General features: G+C 40.0%; 7 protein-coding genes across 8 annotated transcripts; 4 read left to right on the forward strand and 3 right to left on the reverse strand.

The window, feature by feature from the left end:
• Positions 42-2,792, reverse strand: LOC18776751. Of its 2 annotated transcripts, none has more exons than XM_020563305.1 (5): positions 2,596-2,792; positions 1,437-2,295; positions 1,132-1,293; positions 389-668; positions 42-302 (listed from the first exon to the last, which is right to left on the reverse strand). In XM_020563305.1, exons 1-4 carry the CDS (start codon positions 2,700-2,702, stop codon positions 411-413), a joined length of 1,386 nt encoding a protein of 461 aa, XP_020418894.1. In that variant the 5' UTR covers positions 2,703-2,792; the 3' UTR covers positions 42-302; positions 389-410. The 2 variants fall into 2 exon arrangements, with proteins under 2 accessions (XP_020418894.1, XP_020418895.1); XM_020563306.1 differs by having other exon boundaries at positions 1,437-2,362; positions 2,596-2,666.
• On the forward strand, positions 3,982-6,771 carry LOC18776141 (carbonyl reductase [NADPH] 1). The gene is made up of 4 exons (XM_007209312.2): positions 3,982-4,150; positions 4,750-5,008; positions 5,131-5,325; positions 5,887-6,771. Exons 1-4 carry the CDS (start codon positions 4,050-4,052, stop codon positions 6,280-6,282), a joined length of 951 nt encoding a protein of 316 aa, XP_007209374.1. The 5' UTR covers positions 3,982-4,049; the 3' UTR covers positions 6,283-6,771.
• LOC18776238 (succinate dehydrogenase assembly factor 2, mitochondrial) lies at positions 7,384-9,679 on the forward strand. Its single transcript, XM_007209611.2, has 5 exons — positions 7,384-7,684; positions 7,801-7,908; positions 8,003-8,129; positions 9,037-9,105; positions 9,240-9,679. Exons 1-5 carry the CDS (start codon positions 7,599-7,601, stop codon positions 9,384-9,386), a joined length of 537 nt encoding a protein of 178 aa, XP_007209673.1. The 5' UTR covers positions 7,384-7,598; the 3' UTR covers positions 9,387-9,679.
• LOC18776514 (uncharacterized protein At4g14100) lies at positions 9,748-11,093 on the forward strand. The gene is made up of 2 exons (XM_007209471.2): positions 9,748-10,471; positions 10,709-11,093. Exons 1-2 carry the CDS (start codon positions 9,940-9,942, stop codon positions 10,897-10,899), a joined length of 723 nt encoding a protein of 240 aa, XP_007209533.1. The 5' UTR covers positions 9,748-9,939; the 3' UTR covers positions 10,900-11,093.
• Positions 11,414-14,042, forward strand: LOC18776386 (chromophore lyase CRL, chloroplastic). The gene is made up of 8 exons (XM_007209405.2): positions 11,414-11,982; positions 12,127-12,187; positions 12,285-12,320; positions 12,405-12,455; positions 12,747-12,839; positions 13,361-13,465; positions 13,624-13,716; positions 13,819-14,042. The coding sequence occupies exons 1-8, from the start codon at positions 11,747-11,749 to the stop codon at positions 13,957-13,959; spliced, it is 816 nt and encodes a 271-aa protein (XP_007209467.1). The 5' UTR covers positions 11,414-11,746; the 3' UTR covers positions 13,960-14,042.
• Positions 14,287-15,360, reverse strand: LOC18776321. Its single transcript, XM_007210565.2, has 4 exons — positions 15,024-15,360; positions 14,875-14,933; positions 14,597-14,714; positions 14,287-14,504 (listed from the first exon to the last, which is right to left on the reverse strand). Exons 1-4 carry the CDS (start codon positions 15,275-15,277, stop codon positions 14,420-14,422), a joined length of 516 nt encoding a protein of 171 aa, XP_007210627.2. The 5' UTR covers positions 15,278-15,360; the 3' UTR covers positions 14,287-14,419.
• On the reverse strand, positions 15,673-18,713 carry LOC18777436 (probable beta-1,4-xylosyltransferase IRX10L). The gene is made up of 4 exons (XM_007209129.2): positions 18,211-18,713; positions 17,202-17,590; positions 16,737-16,978; positions 15,673-16,403 (listed from the first exon to the last, which is right to left on the reverse strand). The coding sequence occupies exons 1-4, from the start codon at positions 18,305-18,307 to the stop codon at positions 15,890-15,892; spliced, it is 1,242 nt and encodes a 413-aa protein (XP_007209191.1). The 5' UTR covers positions 18,308-18,713; the 3' UTR covers positions 15,673-15,889.

Raw genomic sequence — 20,256 nt, forward strand, 5'->3', positions numbered from 1 at the left:
ACACACAAAAATGAGAGGTTGAGGGGGAGGCTCTATATTGAACAGACTGAATCTGAGCCTTAATTCATTACATTTGACCAAACACATGAACACGAAGCTAAAATTATTGCTATACCAAAAGGGTACATAGGTTACGTATGTCTACATATCACAGTGCTGAGTGAGAAGTAGATTCAAGACGCATACATTTTTTGGTACATAAAAGTTGACACCAAAATCAACCTCCTATAGCCATCGCCAAATACTTCCTCATTGCTCTTGATGGCGGACACCAGCAGCTTCAGCTAATAACACTGCAAAATCTGCAAGAACAAAACCATGTAAGTAGACTAACGAATTTGGCGTTTCGGTGATACGCAATCTTAAACGCTTATTTGGATCGGCTAACCTTCCTTTTAACTGTAGATTACTCAGAGTGGAGCGTCCAAGCTAAGCAAGGAGGACTTTGGCAGGGTGTCTGCAACCAAAATGTAGAAGAGACCCATTACTCCTGTGTGAGTCTGTGTGCTGCTATAGTTAGATAACACACTCAGAGTCTCCCCATCATTTATTTTGACAGAGCCTGGTTGAGGATAACAAGTGGACATTCCTACAATATAACCGGCCTCATTTCCAGCTTCCTTTCCTTTTCCATAAATTGGTATTGAAGAACATAGAATCCTTCCATCCTAAGAAAAATTCACCACAAAAAAGCAGATTGATTTAACACAACAGATTACCAAAAGTTCAAAAGCCTTGTAGTAAATATTATAAAGCCGTATGGAAATATCAGACATGCTTTTCACACATGCATGAAGGCGGACATGAAAGAGAGACAAGGAGCAGTTCAATTTAGCCTGGCAGACAATGAAAAATCTTGACTAGAAATATAGTACAGGAAGAGATCACGATGCAGTGCTTAAAGAAAACTAGAAAATGGCCAGGAGGGAAGATGTGAATTGTTGCAATCTGGTTGCAAAAACTTTACTTGGTAATGCATGCAAGCCTCAATACATACAGGAATATGGTAAGGCCATATGCCAGTAAGTAGAGACGGTTATCTAAGAATTTCGAGTTCTACCAATGCTGCAAGACAATATTGCAAGGCCTAGCAGAAACCAAATTATTTTGAGTGGAAGAAAAAAAAAACACCTCTCCATATAGAGTTGAACCAAGCCCCCCTGTGTGCTGATGGGCTACACCATAGACGACATAACCACCAGTTGGCATGGTAACCATTGCCCATTGGTTGTCTAAGCACCTGTCACTAGCTGTACTAGCGGCACTGCAAGACTCTTCGACATTATATTCAACCTACACCGAAGAAAGATATAGACTCAATCACAAAAGGAACTAAATTCATAAAAACTGCAAACACAAGAATATTGATACATTATCATCATTAGAGAGAATAATATTACAACATATCATAGGATGGGGTAAACCGTAAAACGTACCCTGCAATCATGTACAATAGAAGGTCCTGCTGAATGATTCATCCTGTCAGTGACATCAAAGATATAAATCTTGACAGGCACAACTGCATCAGACCAATCAACCCACTTCACAGTATATCTCAAGTATAGGCTTCTCTTGGCACCATTAAAGCCCTGTTTTACTCTGCACTGTACACCATCATAACAACAATATAAACCTCCTTTGTAACCTGGCCTCAAAGGCTGACCACGTGAATCCGTCGAGACATTATACAGATCACACCTGCATTCAGTGCACCCCAAACCATTTTCCGCACCCCGTGTATCAATGGCGTGCACATTGAGCATCCATCTCTCCTCATACCCAGCAGGAACCTCTGCAGGATTCCCAACTTCTATTCCATAGGGATCTGGAACATGAGTGGATGTGTTTCGTGTTTCCGACCCAAGTCCAAAATACTGTCCAAGAACATTATTTTGGCACATTCCAGTGTTTCTCACGAAAGTAAAATCTGATTTTTTAAGCTCCTGAAAACCAGTCTCCTCTGGCTCAACAAAACCTGTCCGGGCATAATATCTAGCAACAACCCAATGATGGAGATAAGTTTCTTGAAGGGGGATGGGATTCCCCTCTTCATCAATTACTTCAGCATTGAAACTCTTGAGGCCAATATGACCTTTTGGAAAGGGGATATCATAGTAATATTTGTCTGCAACTGATCCTGGCGCCAACACAAACTTAGGAGAAACATAAACGCCAGACCTGGTCTTAGTTTTGGTTACCCGAATAGCATGTGAACATGGCATACTTATTGCCAGTACTAGCATAGCTAACAAAACCACCCAACCTTGAAAACAACGTTCCATTTTTTTTCTTTCGCTGCAATATCAAGATAACCTCTAGTCAAACAACAAAGATACTCTAACACAAGCTCAAGTTTTGCACTCTGTATCATAAAGAAACATCAAACATGAACTTGTAAGGTACAGAATTGGTTTCTTTCGTGCTGTTTTATAATTTATTAGAATTATGGATATGGGTTGTGGAATTTTAGCATTCCTTGAATCAGTTATGGATTAACAGGTGAATTTGGCAAATGGGTTATGCAGAAATCAACAAATAGTCCAATAAAATTATCAAAATCAGAGTCATACAGAGGAAAGACTGAAGAGAGCGTACCAAAAATGGAAGGAGGAAGTAGTGTCTGAGAGCCACAGCAAGAGTCTGGTCTGCGTTTGATGATAAAGTTGGAGACTTTCAGAGTCTATTGGATATAAATCATTCATTTTACACGCATTATTTATCCATTACGGGCGAGTGTGCACCCGTTCAAACTGCAGACAGATTATTCAGCAAGAAAAGGAGAAAAAATAATAAACTCTGAAGAGAGTGACTGGAAATATGTGCGTGTTGAATTAATGCGCGTCCTTTCGCTGGGTCAAGGACAACAGCTTACGAAAGAGATGACGATTTGTGAAATACACGGCGTGTCGTATAGTCCGTGGTCGATAGAAGAACTTGGGACCTTAACCATGTTTCACTTTCACACCAAAATATGTGGCCTCAGCCATGACGCATAAGAATTGACTACGAAAAATTAAATTGTACTGTAACATTGTTATAGTTTTCATCAACTGGGCAGAAAAGACAATTTAAGTGATGTTTGTTATTTTCTTTTATTTTTAGAAAGCAACCTTTTGATACGCATGCCGTCCATATTTTTATTAACAAGACCAAACGCGTCTCTTTTCATATTACATAAATTTGGCCCCTAGTAAATGAATGGTTTGGGTTATTTCAAAGAACCAACCCAACAAAAGAAAAGGAGCCCACATAGAAAGACCAAACTCGGAGAAAAAATATTTCTATATTTCCGTTGCATTGTTGTCTTCTTTCTTCATCGCTCATGATTTGAATTGCCATAAAGATATATGGATATAGAAAGAATGAGACAATGACACAGTGGTATATAAGGAAGGTTTTTTCCCATAATAGAGAACAACTAAACAAGCCCAAAATGACAAAAAATAAAATACCTTAAAATTGATACCACTCTTAAATTCGAGGAGGCTATAATGAGGAGTTTAAAGTGAGGAGACCAATTTCACCATCAAAATATTTAAAATATTTAAGTCTTATGATTTCTTTATATTTATTGATAATAAGACTGATCTCCTCAAATAACATCCTCACTTTAGACTCCTCGTTGTAGCCGCTCCCCTCTCAAATCTGTAAAGTAGAGTAACAAATTTGATGTTAGGGGATAAACAATCTAGAACTGAATTTAATAGCTGATTCAGTTGGTGGCTTAAATGGGCAAGGCCTGTAATTGAAAAAAATTATCACTAATGGGTTTAAAAATGGGCTTTCTCAGGGCCGTAAGTTGGGCCTGCTATATGAGGGAATGGGCGAGACGGAATCCGAAATTTCGGGTGTCCTTTGACGAAAGAACATCGGCACTTGACCAGCAAGAGAGTCCACGACAGGCGCGAAAGCCAACACGTGGCATGTTGTGGGGCCCTCTTGTCCCTAGGGCCACGGCGGATGTGATAAAATGTTGATGAAACCTTTGCATTCTCTGCTCCGTCGCTCATTACACTCCAACTCTGAATTTCTAAACAAACAGAGGAGATATGGGAAAATCTGACAAAGCTGAAAGGGCCAAAGAGAGAAGAGAGAAGAGACTCCAAGAAATATCACTTCTCAGAACCATTCCTTATTCTGATCACCAGAGGTTGGCTTGCCTTTACTTTTTACTTCTTATTTGCTTTGCTCTCATTTCCATTTCTGATAGAGTAGAAGATGATGGTACATGATCTTGTCATAGACTCTAGCTGTTATCTTTTTGAGTTTTGAAATTTCTTCATGCTCATGAATTAAAAACACAGCAAAACAAAAAACCCAGTTGTGATTTGTGCATTTGGATTAGGAATACATGGTCTTGTCATAGACTCTAGGTGTAATGATCTTTATGAGTTCTGAAATTTCTTCATGTTCATGAATTAAAAACACAACAAAACAAAAAACCAAGTTGTGATTTGTGCATTTGGGAACACATTGTCTTGTCATAGACTCTAGCCGGTATCATCTTTGTTAATTAAGCAGTTTATTTCATGAAGTTTGCAGTTTATTCTGTGAGTTTGCAATTTCTTCATGTTCATGAATCAAGAACACAAGAAAACAATGAGCCCAGTTGTGAATAAATTTTCTTGTCATAGACTCTAGCTGCTACGATCTGTGTTAGTTATGCAATTTCTTTCAAGAATTAAATGCAACATAACAGAAACTCCAGTTGTGATTTGTGCATTTGGGAATGCATGCATGTGTGTGTAGGTGGTGGTCAGCAGAGACCGTTGCAGTGGTTACTGGGGGCAATAGGGGGATTGGGTTTGAGATTTCAAGGCAGCTTGCGGCACATGGGGTGACTGTTATTCTCACATCCAGAGACCACAGTGTGGGGCTTGAAGCAGCTAAGGTCTTCCAAGAGGGTGGTCTGAATGTGTTTTGCCATCAGCTCGATGTGTTAGACACTTTGTCCATCAACGAGTTTTGTGATTGGTTGAAACAAAATTATGGTGGCTTGGATATCCTGGTGAGTTGCTCATATAATTTCTCGTAATAATATGAACAGTTTCACTGCCCAGCAGTACTTTGTTGTTTGGTATGTGGGTTCTAATTTTTTCCAATTCTTTTGCTACTCTTTTGTGTTTGCAGATAAATAATGCAGCTGTTAATTTCAATCAAGGGTCTGATAATTCTGTCGAGTATGCCTCTCAGGTCATTACTACAAATTATTATGGCATCAAAAATATGATCCAAGCTATGATCCCTTTGATGAAACATTCAGCTCATGGAGGTCGAATTGTTAATGTGAGCTCCAGATTGGGTAGAACAAATGGCAAACGAAATGTAAGTGAATTTTTTTTTTTTTTTTGCTTTCTTTTGTAGTCATAAAAATTCATCCTTTTATGTACGCCCACGAATGTGGCGGGAGGGGGGCTTGGAAAGTGTTTATGTGCTTGGAGATGACTAGCTCACTACTTTTCCTTGGTCAATGAAATCTTTGGTTGCATGCGTGAGTGGAAAGACATGATCCATTGGTTTGCCTGAAAGGCTTAAACTTGGATGGATTTTCAAAATGTCCCGTTTGGATCATTGAAGTTAGGAAGAGGATTTGGTGCTTGTCTACCCGCTAGCAGTGTTAAGATCCCCTTTTGACGAAATGTTTGAGAACCTGCCTTTATGTTTGTCCCAATGGCATGAAGACTGTTGGTAAACCATGGGTGCATATGATATGAGGTGGATTAGTGACAGATAAGGTCACAACCATTTGTAAATGAGTGCTTTGCATATGATTTAAACCCCTACTGAATGATATCATTCAAATGCTATGTATTGAGAATGTACCAGAAGCTTAACAAAATTTATTCATGTTTCCCTGACCATGTCAAACTATTATGTAATTGGCAGAAACTTGAAGATGCGAATTTGAGAGAGAAACTTAGCAATATTGACACGCTCACAGAAGAAATGATTGATCAAACAGTTTCGACTTTTCTACAACAAGTACAAGAGGGCACTTGGGAATCAGGTGGGTGGCCTAAAACGTTCACTGACTACTCAATATCAAAGCTTGCAGTCAACACTTATACCAGGCTAATGGCGAGGATATTTTCAGAGAGACCAGAGGGTGAGAAAATTTATATCAACTGTTACTGCCCAGGTTGGGTCAAGACTGCAATGACAGGTTATGCTGGGAATATTTCAGCTGAAGACGGAGCTGACACTGCAGTCTGGCTTGCCTTGCTTCCAGACCAAGCAGTAACAGGGAAATTTTTTGCTGAGAGACGGGAGATAAGTTTCTAAGGTAGTCTGGCTAAAGACTAACAGATTTTGTGAAGTACTTCAATTGCTTCATTATGGACTTCCTTTCCGCTACAGCCAAAATGAAAGTAAAAGTTGTAATGCAAAATATATCTTCAGCACTGCAATACGCCATGAGGGAATACCTCATGAATTCTGTTGAAGAACAGAGCCATCAACTCACTGTAGGATGTGATAGGATGGACGATCCAATGTTAGTGATGTCGACAAGGGTATGCCACATTCTTCTGTATCATCGGAAGCTCGAATCTTTAAGCACCGTTTTGTTCCCAATCTTGTTTACTAATTGGGACTAAGACTAGATTAAGTTGGGGAAGTCTTCACTCTAGTGATTGTTATGCCTCTGTTTCTTTCATTTAGGCTTACCTGTCAATGCAAGTGATTTTTCTTGGTGCATCTATGAACAAATTTGGTGTTGTGTTTGGAAATAACACTTCTTATTTATTATTTTGGTCAAATTCTGCTCTACCAGTCCTTGCTTCCAAGAACATTTGAATTTTCTTGGTGTTTGAGATCTTTATTATACGTATGCGACAAATAAAAAGATTGTATGCCTAGCCACCAAAGAAACGTAGCAAAATCTATTCACACTAGAATTATGTCTTGGTGGAGCCAAAATACAAGAAATTCAACAAACTCAGATCAGATGAATCTTACTTGAAGTTTACTTTGTTTACTCCTTGGATTGCAATATTTATCATGTTCCCAAAAATTAACTACGACAATCAGTAATAAAATACAAGATCAACCAAAGTTTTCTTTTTGGTTAGAGAAAGGAAAAAAGACTGAGGAAAAACATAAAAAGTTTTGGTCACGCTGCACATGAATTGATTTTTGATGTGTTGGGACCTTGGACCTAAAAGGGAAAACGTTGCAAAAATAGAAGGAAGAAAGGAAAGTAGACAACTATATTTTCATTCATGCTTTCTCCACCAAGCAGACTGGTGTTTATTCAGCTAGCTTCGATTGCCAACTGGCAATGGGTTGAGAGAGAAACTAACCAACTCCTGAATACACGGATCTTATTTGAGGAAAATAGCTAGATGATCTCTTGTGCTAAGGCTATGGCCCAAGGGAGGGGTTGGTTCCTAACATGATGCCATAACCATATGGACGAAGAAAGGCCACGACGCCATTGGGTGCACATGCCCTTGCATTGTTAGTGTCATGAAGCCCACCACTACAATCTCGCTTCTCTCTCTCTCCCTTTTTATCTCGCTTCTCTCTCTCCCCCTTTTCTTTGCGTTCCGTGATTGAACACACAACACAACAGCATTCTAAAAACAAGAAAAGAAAATATGGGGAGCTTGAGAAGAAGCTTGATCAGCCTGCACCGAGCCCTCAAATCCGGCAATTCAATCTCGCCCACTGAAACCCTTCTCAGGTATTTCTCTGTTTGTTTGATTTCAGCCGTCGTTGTTAATAATAATTCGTAAAGCCGTTGGCTTTATTGTGAATTGGCTTTGATTTTGTTGATGGGTAATTTAATTTCGTTTCCAGGCCTCAATATGGGTATGGTTTGGTTCAGCGTTCTTATTCCATCGGCACCACCAGCAATCTCGATATCGACCTCTCGAACCAGGAGAGCAAGAGGCGCTTGTTCAACAGGTCTCTAACTCTATCTTCATCTTCTTCCTTTTGGTGTTCTCCCTTTTTTTTTTCTTTTTTTTCTGAAACAAACATGGTTTTGGTTGCGAAACAGACTAATATATAGGAGCAAGCAGAGAGGGTTCTTGGAGCTGGATTTGGTTCTGGGCAAATGGGTGGAGGAGCATATCCATTCCATGGATGAAAATGGAATTAAATCTCTTGTGGACGTCCTTGACCTGGTAAATTTCTTTCCATTGCTTTGATCATCTCATACCTACCCTGCAAAGTTTGCTGCTTTTTTTTGGGTGTGCTTTCCTTTCAAATGATTTTTTGTTATTCTGTAACAAATACAGAGAATCATGTGCCGCATTCAACATTTGTTCTTTGGAATTTAAATAGCAAGTTTGTTAATATATTTTAAACAAGCTTAGCTGCTAATATTTACTTGTCCTAACATCTACTGGATTCTAGTAATGCCTGGTGTGAGGTTATGTTCCATATAGAAGATAAGCTTAGATGTGCGTGTTCATGGTGATTCCCAGCATATGTTAGCACAGCATTTAAGGTCCTTCGTTTTTAATTTAGGACTTATATTTTTATTAATCTGAGCATTTAACTCACAACAGCCTAAGGGATCCAGCGCTTTTGAGAGTAGGCGTGGTTCTAGCTTCTTCAGTTATGGAATTATACTTTCTTGTCACTGTTTCTCAGTCTGTTTATTACACTTTTGAATAAGAGAATTAGAAAATTGACTTGGTTTTTTTGGGTTGAATTGTATGTATACCATCAGGAGTTTTCAAGCACTTGAAATCAAATAGTTTAGTAAGAAACATACAATGTTTTAAATCATTGGATTTTCATCATCCAACAGCTTCTCAAACAGCACAAATTCATCCTAGTTGAAATAACAAAATTTATAGTGTGTTAAGTAAATAGTATGCTTCTAATAACCTTTGAAATCTTATCTAGCACTGAGGGCATGATATATTCCCTATACATGTGCTTGATGTAAGCCAAGTTGGAGGTAAGATGCAAGGTGTTTCTGGTATTGATACTATGCAAGGTGTTGCCTTAGTTGAATGGGGAGAGAGAGACGTTTGCTCAACTTTTCATGTTCTTTTCTGATATCATGTTTCCCTTCTGCAGGAAAACCCATATCTGTGGAAGTGGTTAATTGGCCAGGAGCAACCCCCTGAGGCACTCAAGACTAATCCTGTGAGATATGATCTAAAAGTTTAGATTCCATTTATTGCTATATTATTCGTGTGATATAATCTAAAATTTAAACTTCCAGTTCTTGCGATATTCTTCATGGATTCAGTTTTCATTCAAATGATCTGTTTTTGTAGGTTTTTACTGCAGTACGCAACAAGGTCTTGAACAACCTGAACAGCTACGCTGCTCCTGAGACACGGGCAACGCCTGGACAGCCATGGGTTAGAGGATGGGATGATATAAAGAAGGGCCAGGGCGGCCCTATAACCGGGAACCAGTAGTTCTGCCATCACCTTTTCAAGCTAAATTCCAAATAGCACGTTCATTTGTAATGAGTTTGCAACCATAAAATGTTTGAAAAGTTGCAATGCCTAGTCTTAATTTAAATAACAATGGCAATACAATAAAACGAAAAGGTATGAGTAGATGTCTTCTATCTCGTCTCATGAAATGCCCCATCGTTCTCATTTTAGATTGTAAAATAGTATATAATTCATACACTTAATCTGAGATTCTCGGTCAAGGATCTGCGTACTTTTCAGTTTTTATAATGAAAGAAAATAAAGTTTGGTAATTTTCAAATGGCGTTGTTTACATATGGTGTGTTCTTTTCCTCCATAGGCATAGTTCATGGATCGAAGTCTAAAATGTAAAATGAACCAATCAATGGTTTGTGGTATAACTATAAATACCCGATAGAATTTGTGGGTGGAAGTGGAAATTTTGCATTCTAGCTGGCTACATATGAGAAAGTATCATATTCAGTGGGGATAACTTTCTGAATGGATTAAAATCCTGAACCTCACGGCTCTCGTTTCTCTGTAGCAATAACAGATGAACCCAAGAGAAGCATCATCAACAATGGCCTCTGCAACTCTACCCAAGTCCCCGTCTTTCCTCTTCTTCCTCCTCCTCCTCCTTGTGATGCGCCTCAATTTCCCATTGATGTCGAAGACATTGGTAGAATCAGCCTCTGATGACCCAGCTCCAGCAGCATGGCCCCACCAATTCCACTCTGTGCTTTTCATGAACAACAGCAAGGGAGCTCTGCAAATTGTGGACCTCTGGTACGACTGGCCCAACGGCCGAAACTTCAACATAATCCAGAGCCAGCTGGGGAAGCTAACCTACGACCTGGAGTGGGACAATGGCACCTCCTTCATCTACACCTTGGACGCCAACAGAGAATGCAAGACCCTGCATTTCCCTGTTGGCATTCTCCGGCCCAATTGGCTTGATGGTGCTACTTATCTGGGTCAGCGCCACGTGGATGGTTTCCTGTGTAATGTGTGGGAAAAGGTTGACTTCATCTGGTACTATGAAGATGTCCTCACTAGGAGACCCGTCCACTGGGTCTTCTACACAGGTATACGATCATAGAACATCACCCTTTACCAATTTCAGCTTTTTGTTGTTGCTTATTGGCATAATTTTATAACCCCTGTTGAAGGCTAAATTTTGCATTTGATGGTAACGTATTTGTAGCCGTTAGATTGACGGGTTCAACATTCTCTATTAGATTGTGTTCTCACTAATGGGAATTGTGTTCTCTATTAGGGTGTTTTTCATTTTCTTTGATGATAATGGTTTATGGAATATGTAGGGTTTAATGCTCATGTGATGACATTTGAGGTGGGAGCTGTGCTTGGGGATGCCAAGTGGGAGGCTCCTGTTTACTGTTTTGGGGAGGAGGCTGAGGCAGAAAGGAGCAGGAGCAGGAGCTCTGTGCTTGAATATATGACAAGTCATCATTCTCATGGGAGTTCGATGAGAGCTGGTTTTCGTGCAACCTGAATGCCATTAGAATTAGCCAATGGCCATTTCTCTAGAGAAAGCTGGTTCTCTTGTGACATGTTTGAAATAGCTTTTGGGATGCAGCAAAGTGATTCTCGTTTATAATTTTAGTTGGCATTCTAGCAAACACTTGCAATATGATATGTTGCGAATGTGAATCAAACTTCTCGTCTGTGCTACTTGCAAAGCAAAAATTCTAACCATGACCACTGGTGCCAATAGTGCAAAAGAAACATCATGATGTAATGCTATGTTGCATAGGGTATGTCATCAAATTTTCGATCTATTCTCACAGGTTGAAAAACCTCACTTAATCTGCTAACATAATATGTCAGACTATCGGTAAAAATCGTTGTTCGTATAACAATGTTTAGATCACAATGATCCGAGAAATATTCGCGGGCGGGCTTTTGAAAAATCTTGAAAATGTATATGTATTGGCCCATAGGCCAAGCAATTATGGGCTCTTTATCACAACACAACCCAACCCAACCCAACTTATCTTCTTTCTTTCTTTTTCTTTTTTATTTTCGTTTGTTGAGTGATATACTACAGCGCCAATATGATACAAGCCGACGGCCGAGAATAGCTCGACACTTCTCTGAAATCCAGATAAATGGTCTCGATGAACCAAACAAATCCAACGCAACCCATTTGATCAATTTCCCGTCTCCATAATTGATCATTTCAATTTTCGATACAGTGAGAAAAAAGAAGTAGGTTTTATACGCAAAATTCTGGAGCTGTGGGCCGTGGCCGAGTCTCTATAGGCAGTGCAATTGAAATGGTACGAGTTGTAGTCGTAGTAAACACAGAGAGGCAGTGAGATTGCAATAAAATCAAGGGAATGGTTATCGGGTCTGAGCCGGGTGGCGGGAGCTCAGATTCCTCAGGCGGATGGAGCGTGGCTCGTGGGTTAGTGGTGAAGACGCTGGTACTGATAGGTGGAGCTCTTGTGCTGAAGCGGCTTACAAAGTCCACCACCCGCTGGGACCATGCCCGCCTTGTTTCTCGTTCTATTTCCGGCGAGAAGTTCTCCAAAGACCAAGCAGCTAGAGATCCTGACCATTACTTCAACATCAGGTTGGTCCAAAAATCCAGTTTTTAAACTACCCAATTGTGCCAATTTGGTCCTTCATTTCTTGTTCAATTCAATTCAGTTCAATTGGGTTTTGGTTTGAGTTGTTTGTAGTTCATTATTGAATAATATTTTGGCATCTGTTGCAGGATGGTTACTTGCCCAGCAGCTGAAATGGTGGATGGTTCTAAGGTCTTGTATTTTGAACAAGTAAGCATAGTTCTACACCAAAGCCAGTAACTTTTTTCTTTGCTGTAGACTTTATTATTTGTGGCAAATCTAAGCTTAAATATGTGTGTTTTGTTAGGCTTTCTGGAGGACTCCTCAGAAGCCCTTTCGCCAGGTATGTTGTTGCCTTCAATTCTTACCTAACTTGCCTGGTATTTTTTTTTTCTCTTTAGTGATTCTTAGTGCTACCTGTTTGCAGAGATTTTATATGGTGAAGCCTTGCTCCAAAGAGTTGAAATGTGATGTTGAGGTGAGCTTTTTAATCTCGTTTGCAGTTTAATTTGAAGAGCATGTTGTTAATGATCTTGTAATGTATTATGTGTAATTTGAACTTCTCTTCTTTCATTAAAAGACTAAAATTCCACCCCTCCCAACCCTTTTTGGAGAGCGTACATTTACGATGTCTATCTTAGATTTATTCATTAAGTAAATCATTACTAGAGCTCTTTTACTTCATACACACTAGCATGGGACTAGAATGTGAGATGTATCTTGGGATTCAGTAACTTTCTAATATTTTGAACTTCTCATTAATGAGCAGCTAAGCTCATATGCAATTAGAGATGCGGAGGAGTACAAGAATTTCTGTGATCGCTCAAAGGACCAGCGCCCCTTGCCTGAAGAAGTTATCGGGGTTAGTTTTTAGTCTCATAATCACATTAAACTCACGATCTTAGTTTGTCAATGCATACTTTTAGGTTCTCTGGTATCAGACATATTATGTATTATTGTGGCTTACAAATGCAGTTTAAAGTTCAGGTGTAGAAAATATTAAGATGAGTTTATAGCTGATTTTCAACTGGCTAGCATCAACCGGATAGAAGTTATTGCATCAAACCTTTCAGAGAAAGGATGTTACTTCAAAATTTAATCTAAGATGGACTTGTTGAAAACTTCAGAATTTCACAAGGCTGAATTGTTTTTAAATGCTATAATTTGGGAAATGTAATTAGTACCATGGGACCCTTGATCTTATTTTTTTTCTGTGCTAACCTTGCCTATGAGGTCTGAGGCCCACTCTTGTGAGTAAGAACTTAAAATCATATTTATGCTTTGGAGTTGTTCTTTTTCCCGGGCATCAGATTCTCTGATTTTTAAGCATTTACATTTACAGACATAATTTCAAGTATTTATTCAAATTTAATCTGTCTGCAGGATATTGCAGAGCATTTGACAACAATACATCTGAGACGTTGTGAGCGTGGGAAACGCTGCTTATATGAAGGTTCAACTGCGCCTGGCAGTTTCCCTAATCTATGGGTAATTGTTTGTTACTCTATCTTTTTTATTTCCCCTCAAATGTGAGCTGATCACATGAAGACCTTATTTTGCACCAATGGATAAGAGTTGGGTTACTTGAAACTGCAATGAATCAAATTACTACTATTAAGTGATATCATTTTTCCCCTTTATAACAGAATGGAGCAGCGTACTGTACTTCGGAACTTTCAATTCTTAAAAATAATGAGATACATGCCTGGGATAGGGGATATGATGGCGATGGAAATCAAGTCAGTTTTTCTACTCTTACTCAATCACTCTAATCACCTTATTGGATGTTTTAATGTTGTAGTTTTCCCAGGAATAAATCAAACTTCTTTGTATTGTTACAGGTTTGGGGACCAAAGGAAGGTCCATACGAGTTCAAGCCTGCACCTGCCTCTAGTACCAATGACATGTTTTCTTCTTTAAATTTTCCTATTCAGCAGTCTTTGGAGAAAAGAATAGAGGGTTCATTTGTATTGCAAGAATAATCATGTTACATATTACCATCCTATGTAAATGTTCAAATTTTTTTGGTATCTCAAGTCTATTTATTTGTCTTTCCTGTCAGTTATCCTATTTTTCTCACTGGTCTTGTCTTCTTTAATATGCTACTTTATGTTACAAGCAAAATTTAGTATCTTCCACTCTGCCGAGTGTATGAAAGGTTGGTGTAGTACATGGAAAGTTGCCAACATGCTCAGGAATGCATCCCTAACCATTGGAAGTGAGATTGTTTTTATTTGAAGTGAATTCTTACTGCAATGGTATATCTTTATCCTTATTATGCATTGAATTGTAGGTGTGATCAAAGCAAATTGAAGAGAAAGATATGGTTCTATGTATCAAATGAAATTATACAAATGATTGTGCCCAATCCATTTGATGTTACAGTAGCAGCTACTATGAAACTATCTATCCCTGAAAGCCTAGCAGCTACTATGAAACTATCTAGCCCTGAAAGCCGATGTTAATGTAGAAGTATAATCCAACAAGTGCCACAACTCCCACTACAATAGCAATAGGCAGTGCCTTCCTGTTCCAGGTTAAGCAGAGCATGTAAGTGTCCAATTCGTCACAAGGAAGAAATATATTTGAGTTCATACTGAAAGGAATATCAAGGCTTACCCAATTGCTTCTTCTCTCTGCAACTCCGCCTTTCGTTGCTTTCGGACATCTTTGCTGTTTGCATCTTTGGTCACCGGAGGCTGGTATACCCTAAACCTCCGTTTGGGAGCACCACAGACTGCAAGCCACAGATTTCCATCATGATAAAGTTACATGGGTTGTTTGTTGGTGTCTTACTTGATAAACTCCTCAAACCAAACAAATTTGTACATAAAGGGGCTTAAAGGCTGTAAATTTGATGGTGAAATGGATGCCATATGTAAGACGAAGTAAATTACCAGGGCAGAAATACTTGTCAGGCAACTTCTCAAAAGGAGTTCTGTCATTGTATATATACCTGCATCAATACAACAAGAACCCAATTCAAATAACGTTTTATATAACCAAAACAACAAAAACAAAGCAAGGAAGGAGTTATATATGGTACCCGCAATCGCGACAAATATAGGCTTGCTTGGAGGCAACACGCATGGAGAACTTGGGTGCGGCAGAAGAAGCAAGAGACTTTTGCTGTTGCTTAGGAGAAAGCAGCAATAGGCTATGTGATGAGGAGAAGAAGGAGGACTTTAGAGCAAAACGATCCCACGGCCGCCGTAGGCCGACATTGCCCTTCGGAGCTGCTAATGGAGATGGCGGTGCTAGATGGCTTCTTGTTGAGGGTGCCTGCAATTGCAGGGCCATCTTCTACTTAGGATAGTACTGTGGGAGTGTAGCAGTGTAGTAGGAATGAGAGGAAGATATGAAGAGATAAGAGAGTGGTGGGGAGAAAAAGATGAATTGGAAGTATGCGAGTCTCCCATTGGGTGTCGCGTGGCATCCATAATCCCCACAAACCAACAAACACCAGCAACCTCCCGAGTCTTCCTTTTTTTGGTTTTTTATTATATATTTTTATTTTTATGTGAACATCCCTTTCTAATTTTCATGCTCCGCCAACATGACTGAAATTACCATTTTGCCCCTAAAACGAACCAAACCCCATAAGAGAGTCCCAACCTTGCTCTTTGTGGGACCGTCCTTTTCTAATTGCTAGCTGCAGGTTGAGTAGTTAATTGAATTGAAACAAGAGTTCTGGGTTCATAAGTCACTTCAGATATTAAACGATGGAACAATCACCATCATGGCTTTCAATGACATTGTATCAATCCCAAGTCAAAGTACAAAAGAAGAATTTGTAATCTGATAAATTTTCACAAATTTTTACACGGTGATGACGATTAGTATCTCAACTACAACGAACAAAGCTACTACTGTAAAATTCGGAGGCTGCAGAGGCGGCAAAAGTCATAGCTGCTACCAAGGTTTCAGGTCACCCACTGGCCCTGCAGTCCAGTTTAGGATCTTTTCACCTGGCTTAAAGTAAACACCGGGGCCATGCGGCAATTTACGCGCAAGCCCATTCAGAACTTGATGAAAAGCATCTCCTGCTTCGGCAGGTTGTGGGAACAACATTGCTTGCTTCATTGAAGGATTGGCAAGCAATCGCTGCTTTCTTAATATCAGTTCTGGTGGGATTGAAGTGAGTATGGTGTCCAAGTTGGGGACATCTTCCTCAGCTACAAACACGCCAATTTCTTCCCAAGGGATCGCATCAGCAAAGGGTAGAACAATGTCATCTGCTATGATAACAGGAATGCAGCCGAAAATCACTGCTTCAACCAATCTTGGACTCCAAGGAGCCCAGCCGAGCGGACACAAACAAAAGACTGCTCGTTGCATGTCCTCATAGTATGTGGTGGGGTGCTCAGTGGAAATGTCAAAAAGAGGATTGTCTTTGAAGTTCTCCCACACTGCTGCTCGTGCACCTCTGCAAAGTTATAGAACAAAGTTGGACTCAGACATCTCCTATCTTCAGTTAAATCCATCATAGTGTTATCTAGCAAACCAAGGAACCCTAAACTCTGTCTTCCAAAGATAGCAATACGAGAAAGTTGCATTATATATTTCTGCCCTCTTTTGACTATTTTTAAACACCTATCAGAGGTTTATATCTTGTTTAATAAATGCTGTCATGTTTTAACTTCATAAAATGGCATGACTTCTCTTTTCAAATATGTTTAACGTAATCCTTTTTCACCGGCAACAACAATGGAAGGATGCTTTGGGCACCCTCGAATGCTATAAGCTTTGTAAGCATTACCTTGCATAATAACCACCTTCTGGGTCATTTCCCACATCATAAAACAATCCACGGAAGTAAACAAAGATGGATCTAGGAGTTTTCTCAGGAATTAGGTGGGTTTGCATTTTCTGTGGAGGAGCATAAGGAGGAACCGTAATTGAGCCCTCTTTCAAGCAAACATGATTCTGTTGCCCAAAAGTCTGAACCAAAGTTGCACGCTGGAGCAAGGGAAGAATTCCTCTTTCAATCGCCTTTTCTTCCTGCAATAACATAGGCAACCATTATGCAAAGGGGAAAAGAGATAATTGGCATGCCAGATAAAATAAATTAACATCACATAATGACAGCTCAGTACATCATGAAGGAATGAAGATCTACAGGCTTATGAGGAACAAGCTAACAAGAGTAGGCCAATTGATTCAAATATGCATTCAGTCTGTCAGATATGACGGGGCACAAGAAGAAGCAAACCAAGCTTTTAACCTGATAATGAAAGCATGCTCCAAAATCATGAGGCACTACAAAAAAGTGATCTGCCCCTTCTGTCCGGTTCCAATAAGGCCAATTTGAAGATATCAGTTGTATCGCACTTCTCATCATCCGTGGTGACTTAAAAGGCAAAGGAAGGCCATTGGGCGTCAGGTCACAAGTAGTGTATACAGGAGTATAAAACCAATCAGCTTCCTCAGGATTAAGGGTTCGGACGGGGCTGGATAGGAGAAACCGATGCATATAGATCTCAGCTGCAAACATGTGGTTCAGGCATCTAGGGTCCTTCTGCAGAATCTTCTTGTTGTATTTGCTTGGAAGCTCATACACAAAAACTTTCAACCTCCCCACTGGGTCATCGTCCAAGACATCACCAGCACTACCTACATTGTGTGCAAACAAACCAAACTTAAGTTAATACGCTTAAACTTCTCAGTATATTCTGAATCTATACACAGTCTACAGACTTCTCAAGGAAAACTCCAACAAATGCAAAAGGATAAAAAAAAAACAAAAAAAAAACATAATTCTTGGAGTTCATAAGCACGGACACAATGGCATTATGTCTTTGTTACCCTTCTGGGAGCTACAACTCCAGTTAAATAAACCAGCATTACAACATATAACTTCAACTATTAGAGGATCAAAATCAAAGCCTTCATAGCTAACTTGAAAAACAGCAAGCATCACACTAAAATTTTGAGACCGGGATTAATTCCCAGACTAACCTGTTTATTGTCAAATCAAAGTAAGAACAATAAGAGCTAAATCAGCACCCGCCAAGGCATAGAAACAGTTAAACACTAATTTTAGATAACAGATCCCTAAAATATCAAAACCTACAAACATTCCAAAGCACCCCATCAATCAAAACCCAAACTTTCAAGTGATCAGAACTGATATGGCAGTAAAGGACAGCAAAATGAAACTTGAAATAACAAAATGGCAAACCCCAAAAGAATTAAATCATGTAAATCGACAAAGATGAAGTCTTTCTCCGTACCTGAAATTCTCTCAGTGCGGGCCTGCTCCCCTGAGCCAATCCCCAACAGAAAGGCAGCACAAAGAAGCACAGCAAAACCCAACTTCCAAATTCTCATCTTTCTGCCCAATCCTTTTGCTTCCTCAGCTAAAAAATCAGTAACCCAACAAAAACAGAAGGGTGGTGGAGGATATATGAGCCAGAGGAAACAGATGGGTTCTTCAGAAATCTGAAGAAGATTATAGTTGGGACGTCAAAAGCAGAATCGGTGGAAAGATTCCTTCAAATTTGTTGGGCTTTTTTCTTAGTCTAGTCTCTGGCTTCAGCAGCAGCAGAGCTGGAAATGAAAAAGTAAATTTGGTCTGAAGAAACAAGGAAACCAAGACGTACGCGGATCTCTGGGCTGTTGTTTTTGTATTTTATTCAGCCTCCATGCTGGTCTGGTGGCAAATCCATCTCAGTCCCCGACACCGAAGACCAACCCTCAACCTGCTCTTTTCTGATTAGGAATACCAAATATTTCTACTTTGGTTAATAATAAAAAAATTTGAGTGGTTTTGTTGTAAATATATTAGGTGGAGCCCACTTGAAGCTTCCTCGAAGCTTCCTCCAAGTGGAAGTTTAGTCCAATTATTTGCCTACAAAAGGGTTCACACCCTTTCATTGTAAATACACAGAAAATATTCAATGAGAAACATCAGATCTCTATGCTTGATCTATCTCAATTCCCTCTCCAATTTCTCTTTAGTTTATAACACGTTATCAGCACGAATTTCGCTCAAACATACCAACTGAAATCTCTGATGAAACCCGGATTCTTTCCCCTACCTTCCTCTCTCTCTTGCCATTTCTTCAGCTTTCCTTGTATGTCTCTGTGTTAGAGAAACAGAGGGAGATAATAGAAAATTGAAGCAGAGCAATAAGCCACCAAGTCTCCGACTCCCCCTACGCCCAAAAAGGCGACCTGAAGAACACAACTGATGGTGCCATGAGCTCTAGCCTCACATGGACCACAGACGTCACCAAAGAGCACGAATCAGAGAAGCTGTGCATCGACGACATGCTCCAAAAATACTGCGGGCAGTTTGGCCCGTGGCAAATGAGGCACTTTGTGCTGACCAGCTTGGCTTGGGCTCTGGAGGCCTTCCACACCATGGTCATGATTTTTGCGGACCGTGAACTGGATTGGAGGTGCTTGGGGGGGAGCATCTGGCTCTGGCTGCGATGAAGATGTGAAGATCTTTGTGGGCGTTGTCTCACTGGTGCTCTGCAACTCCCTCCTCTGCTACTCCATTGAAGACGACCTCACTTGCCTTGAGGGGGTCAAGACCTCACTCACAGACCCACAAGGGAGGCTGAGCTAATGGGACTTGGGCAACAGGTCGGTAGCCTCCATCTGCAAATGGGACTCTTCCCCCAACCGGGAGCTCATCCACCAAGCCATCGAGGCCTTCACATCTCTATGCGCCTCCATGGTTCTTCTCCTGCAGATCTGTTCTGGAAGGATTGTTTTCTCTTACTTTGTCTCGGATTGGCGTAGGTCTTATCGAGATCTACGTTTTCATGATGATTTGAGGCTGTGAAGATGTTTTGAGCTTCTGGTTCATAACTGGTCATCCCAGGCTTTTCGTTGTTGAAAAACACAGCAAACCCACCTTGCTTTCTATTACTTTATTATTTCTCTACAGTATTTAATAAGCTAATTGGTGCAGGAATAGTGGTAGCAGTGGAAAAGGAGGGGCATGTTTTCAAACCTGGAAAGCTACTTTGGTTTAAAATATTATTAGAATAAGAAAGTAATTGGCTTGGGGACAGGATAAAGGCAACTGATTTAAAAGCCTGGAGCATGCGTGATATTCCACTAATCACTTTCCCTACTTTTCTTATTATATATTAATATAAGAACGTATCCTCCCCATCGTCCAGATTGAAGCGGCTGAGAACGACCCGGACAGCTGTAAGGCACTAGCAGTGAATCAGGTATATTTGAAGTATCTAATGTTAATGAATTGATTGGTAATGTCACTAGCCACAGCCACTCACCATTTGCCTTAATATTTTATTTAT

The sequence above is a fragment of the Prunus persica genome, chromosome G5 (genome assembly GCF_000346465.2).
Source record: "Prunus persica cultivar Lovell chromosome G5, Prunus_persica_NCBIv2, whole genome shotgun sequence".
NCBI lineage: Eukaryota > Viridiplantae > Streptophyta > Magnoliopsida > Rosales > Rosaceae > Prunus > Prunus persica.

What these genes read in the sequence shown, in the direction of transcription:
- LOC18776751 (XM_020563305.1), bottom strand. Translation starts at nt 2,702, where the DNA reads ATGAATGATTTATATCCAATAGACTCTGAAAGTCTCCAACTTTATCAT. An exon ending in ACTTCCTCCTTCCATTTTTG is followed by an intron (nt 2,296 to 2,595) that starts GTACGCTCTCTT and finishes TTGATATTGCAG; the next exon opens with CGAAAGAAAAAAAATGGAAC. An exon ending in GTTCAACTCTATATGGAGAG is followed by an intron (nt 669 to 1,131) that starts GTGTTTTTTTTT and finishes AATTTTTCTTAG; the next exon opens with GATGGAAGGATTCTATGTTC.
- LOC18776141 (XM_007209312.2), top strand. Translation starts at nt 4,050, where the DNA reads ATGGGAAAATCTGACAAAGCTGAAAGGGCCAAAGAGAGAAGAGAGAAG. An exon ending in CCTTATTCTGATCACCAGAG is followed by an intron (nt 4,151 to 4,749) that starts GTTGGCTTGCCT and finishes ATGTGTGTGTAG; the next exon opens with GTGGTGGTCAGCAGAGACCG. An exon ending in ATGGTGGCTTGGATATCCTG is followed by an intron (nt 5,009 to 5,130) that starts GTGAGTTGCTCA and finishes TTGTGTTTGCAG; the next exon opens with ATAAATAATGCAGCTGTTAA.
- LOC18776238 (XM_007209611.2), top strand. Translation starts at nt 7,599, where the DNA reads ATGGGGAGCTTGAGAAGAAGCTTGATCAGCCTGCACCGAGCCCTCAAA. An exon ending in CCCACTGAAACCCTTCTCAG is followed by an intron (nt 7,685 to 7,800) that starts GTATTTCTCTGT and finishes TTTCGTTTCCAG; the next exon opens with GCCTCAATATGGGTATGGTT. An exon ending in AAGAGGCGCTTGTTCAACAG is followed by an intron (nt 7,909 to 8,002) that starts GTCTCTAACTCT and finishes GTTGCGAAACAG; the next exon opens with ACTAATATATAGGAGCAAGC.
- LOC18776514 (XM_007209471.2), top strand. Translation starts at nt 9,940, where the DNA reads ATGAACCCAAGAGAAGCATCATCAACAATGGCCTCTGCAACTCTACCC. An exon ending in CCACTGGGTCTTCTACACAG is followed by an intron (nt 10,472 to 10,708) that starts GTATACGATCAT and finishes TGGAATATGTAG; the next exon opens with GGTTTAATGCTCATGTGATG.
- LOC18776386 (XM_007209405.2), top strand. Translation starts at nt 11,747, where the DNA reads ATGGTTATCGGGTCTGAGCCGGGTGGCGGGAGCTCAGATTCCTCAGGC. An exon ending in AGTTGAAATGTGATGTTGAG is followed by an intron (nt 12,456 to 12,746) that starts GTGAGCTTTTTA and finishes ATTAATGAGCAG; the next exon opens with CTAAGCTCATATGCAATTAG. An exon ending in TGCCTGAAGAAGTTATCGGG is followed by an intron (nt 12,840 to 13,360) that starts GTTAGTTTTTAG and finishes ATCTGTCTGCAG; the next exon opens with GATATTGCAGAGCATTTGAC.
- LOC18776321 (XM_007210565.2), bottom strand. Translation starts at nt 15,277, where the DNA reads ATGGCCCTGCAATTGCAGGCACCCTCAACAAGAAGCCATCTAGCACCG. An exon ending in TATATTTGTCGCGATTGCGG is followed by an intron (nt 14,934 to 15,023) that starts GTACCATATATA and finishes GTATTGATGCAG; the next exon opens with GTATATATACAATGACAGAA. An exon ending in TGACAAGTATTTCTGCCCTG is followed by an intron (nt 14,715 to 14,874) that starts GTAATTTACTTC and finishes TGTGGCTTGCAG; the next exon opens with TCTGTGGTGCTCCCAAACGG.
- LOC18777436 (XM_007209129.2), bottom strand. Translation starts at nt 18,307, where the DNA reads ATGAGAATTTGGAAGTTGGGTTTTGCTGTGCTTCTTTGTGCTGCCTTT. An exon ending in CCGCACTGAGAGAATTTCAG is followed by an intron (nt 17,591 to 18,210) that starts GTACGGAGAAAG and finishes CACACAATGTAG; the next exon opens with GTAGTGCTGGTGATGTCTTG. An exon ending in GAGCATGCTTTCATTATCAG is followed by an intron (nt 16,979 to 17,201) that starts GTTAAAAGCTTG and finishes ATGTTATTGCAG; the next exon opens with GAAGAAAAGGCGATTGAAAG.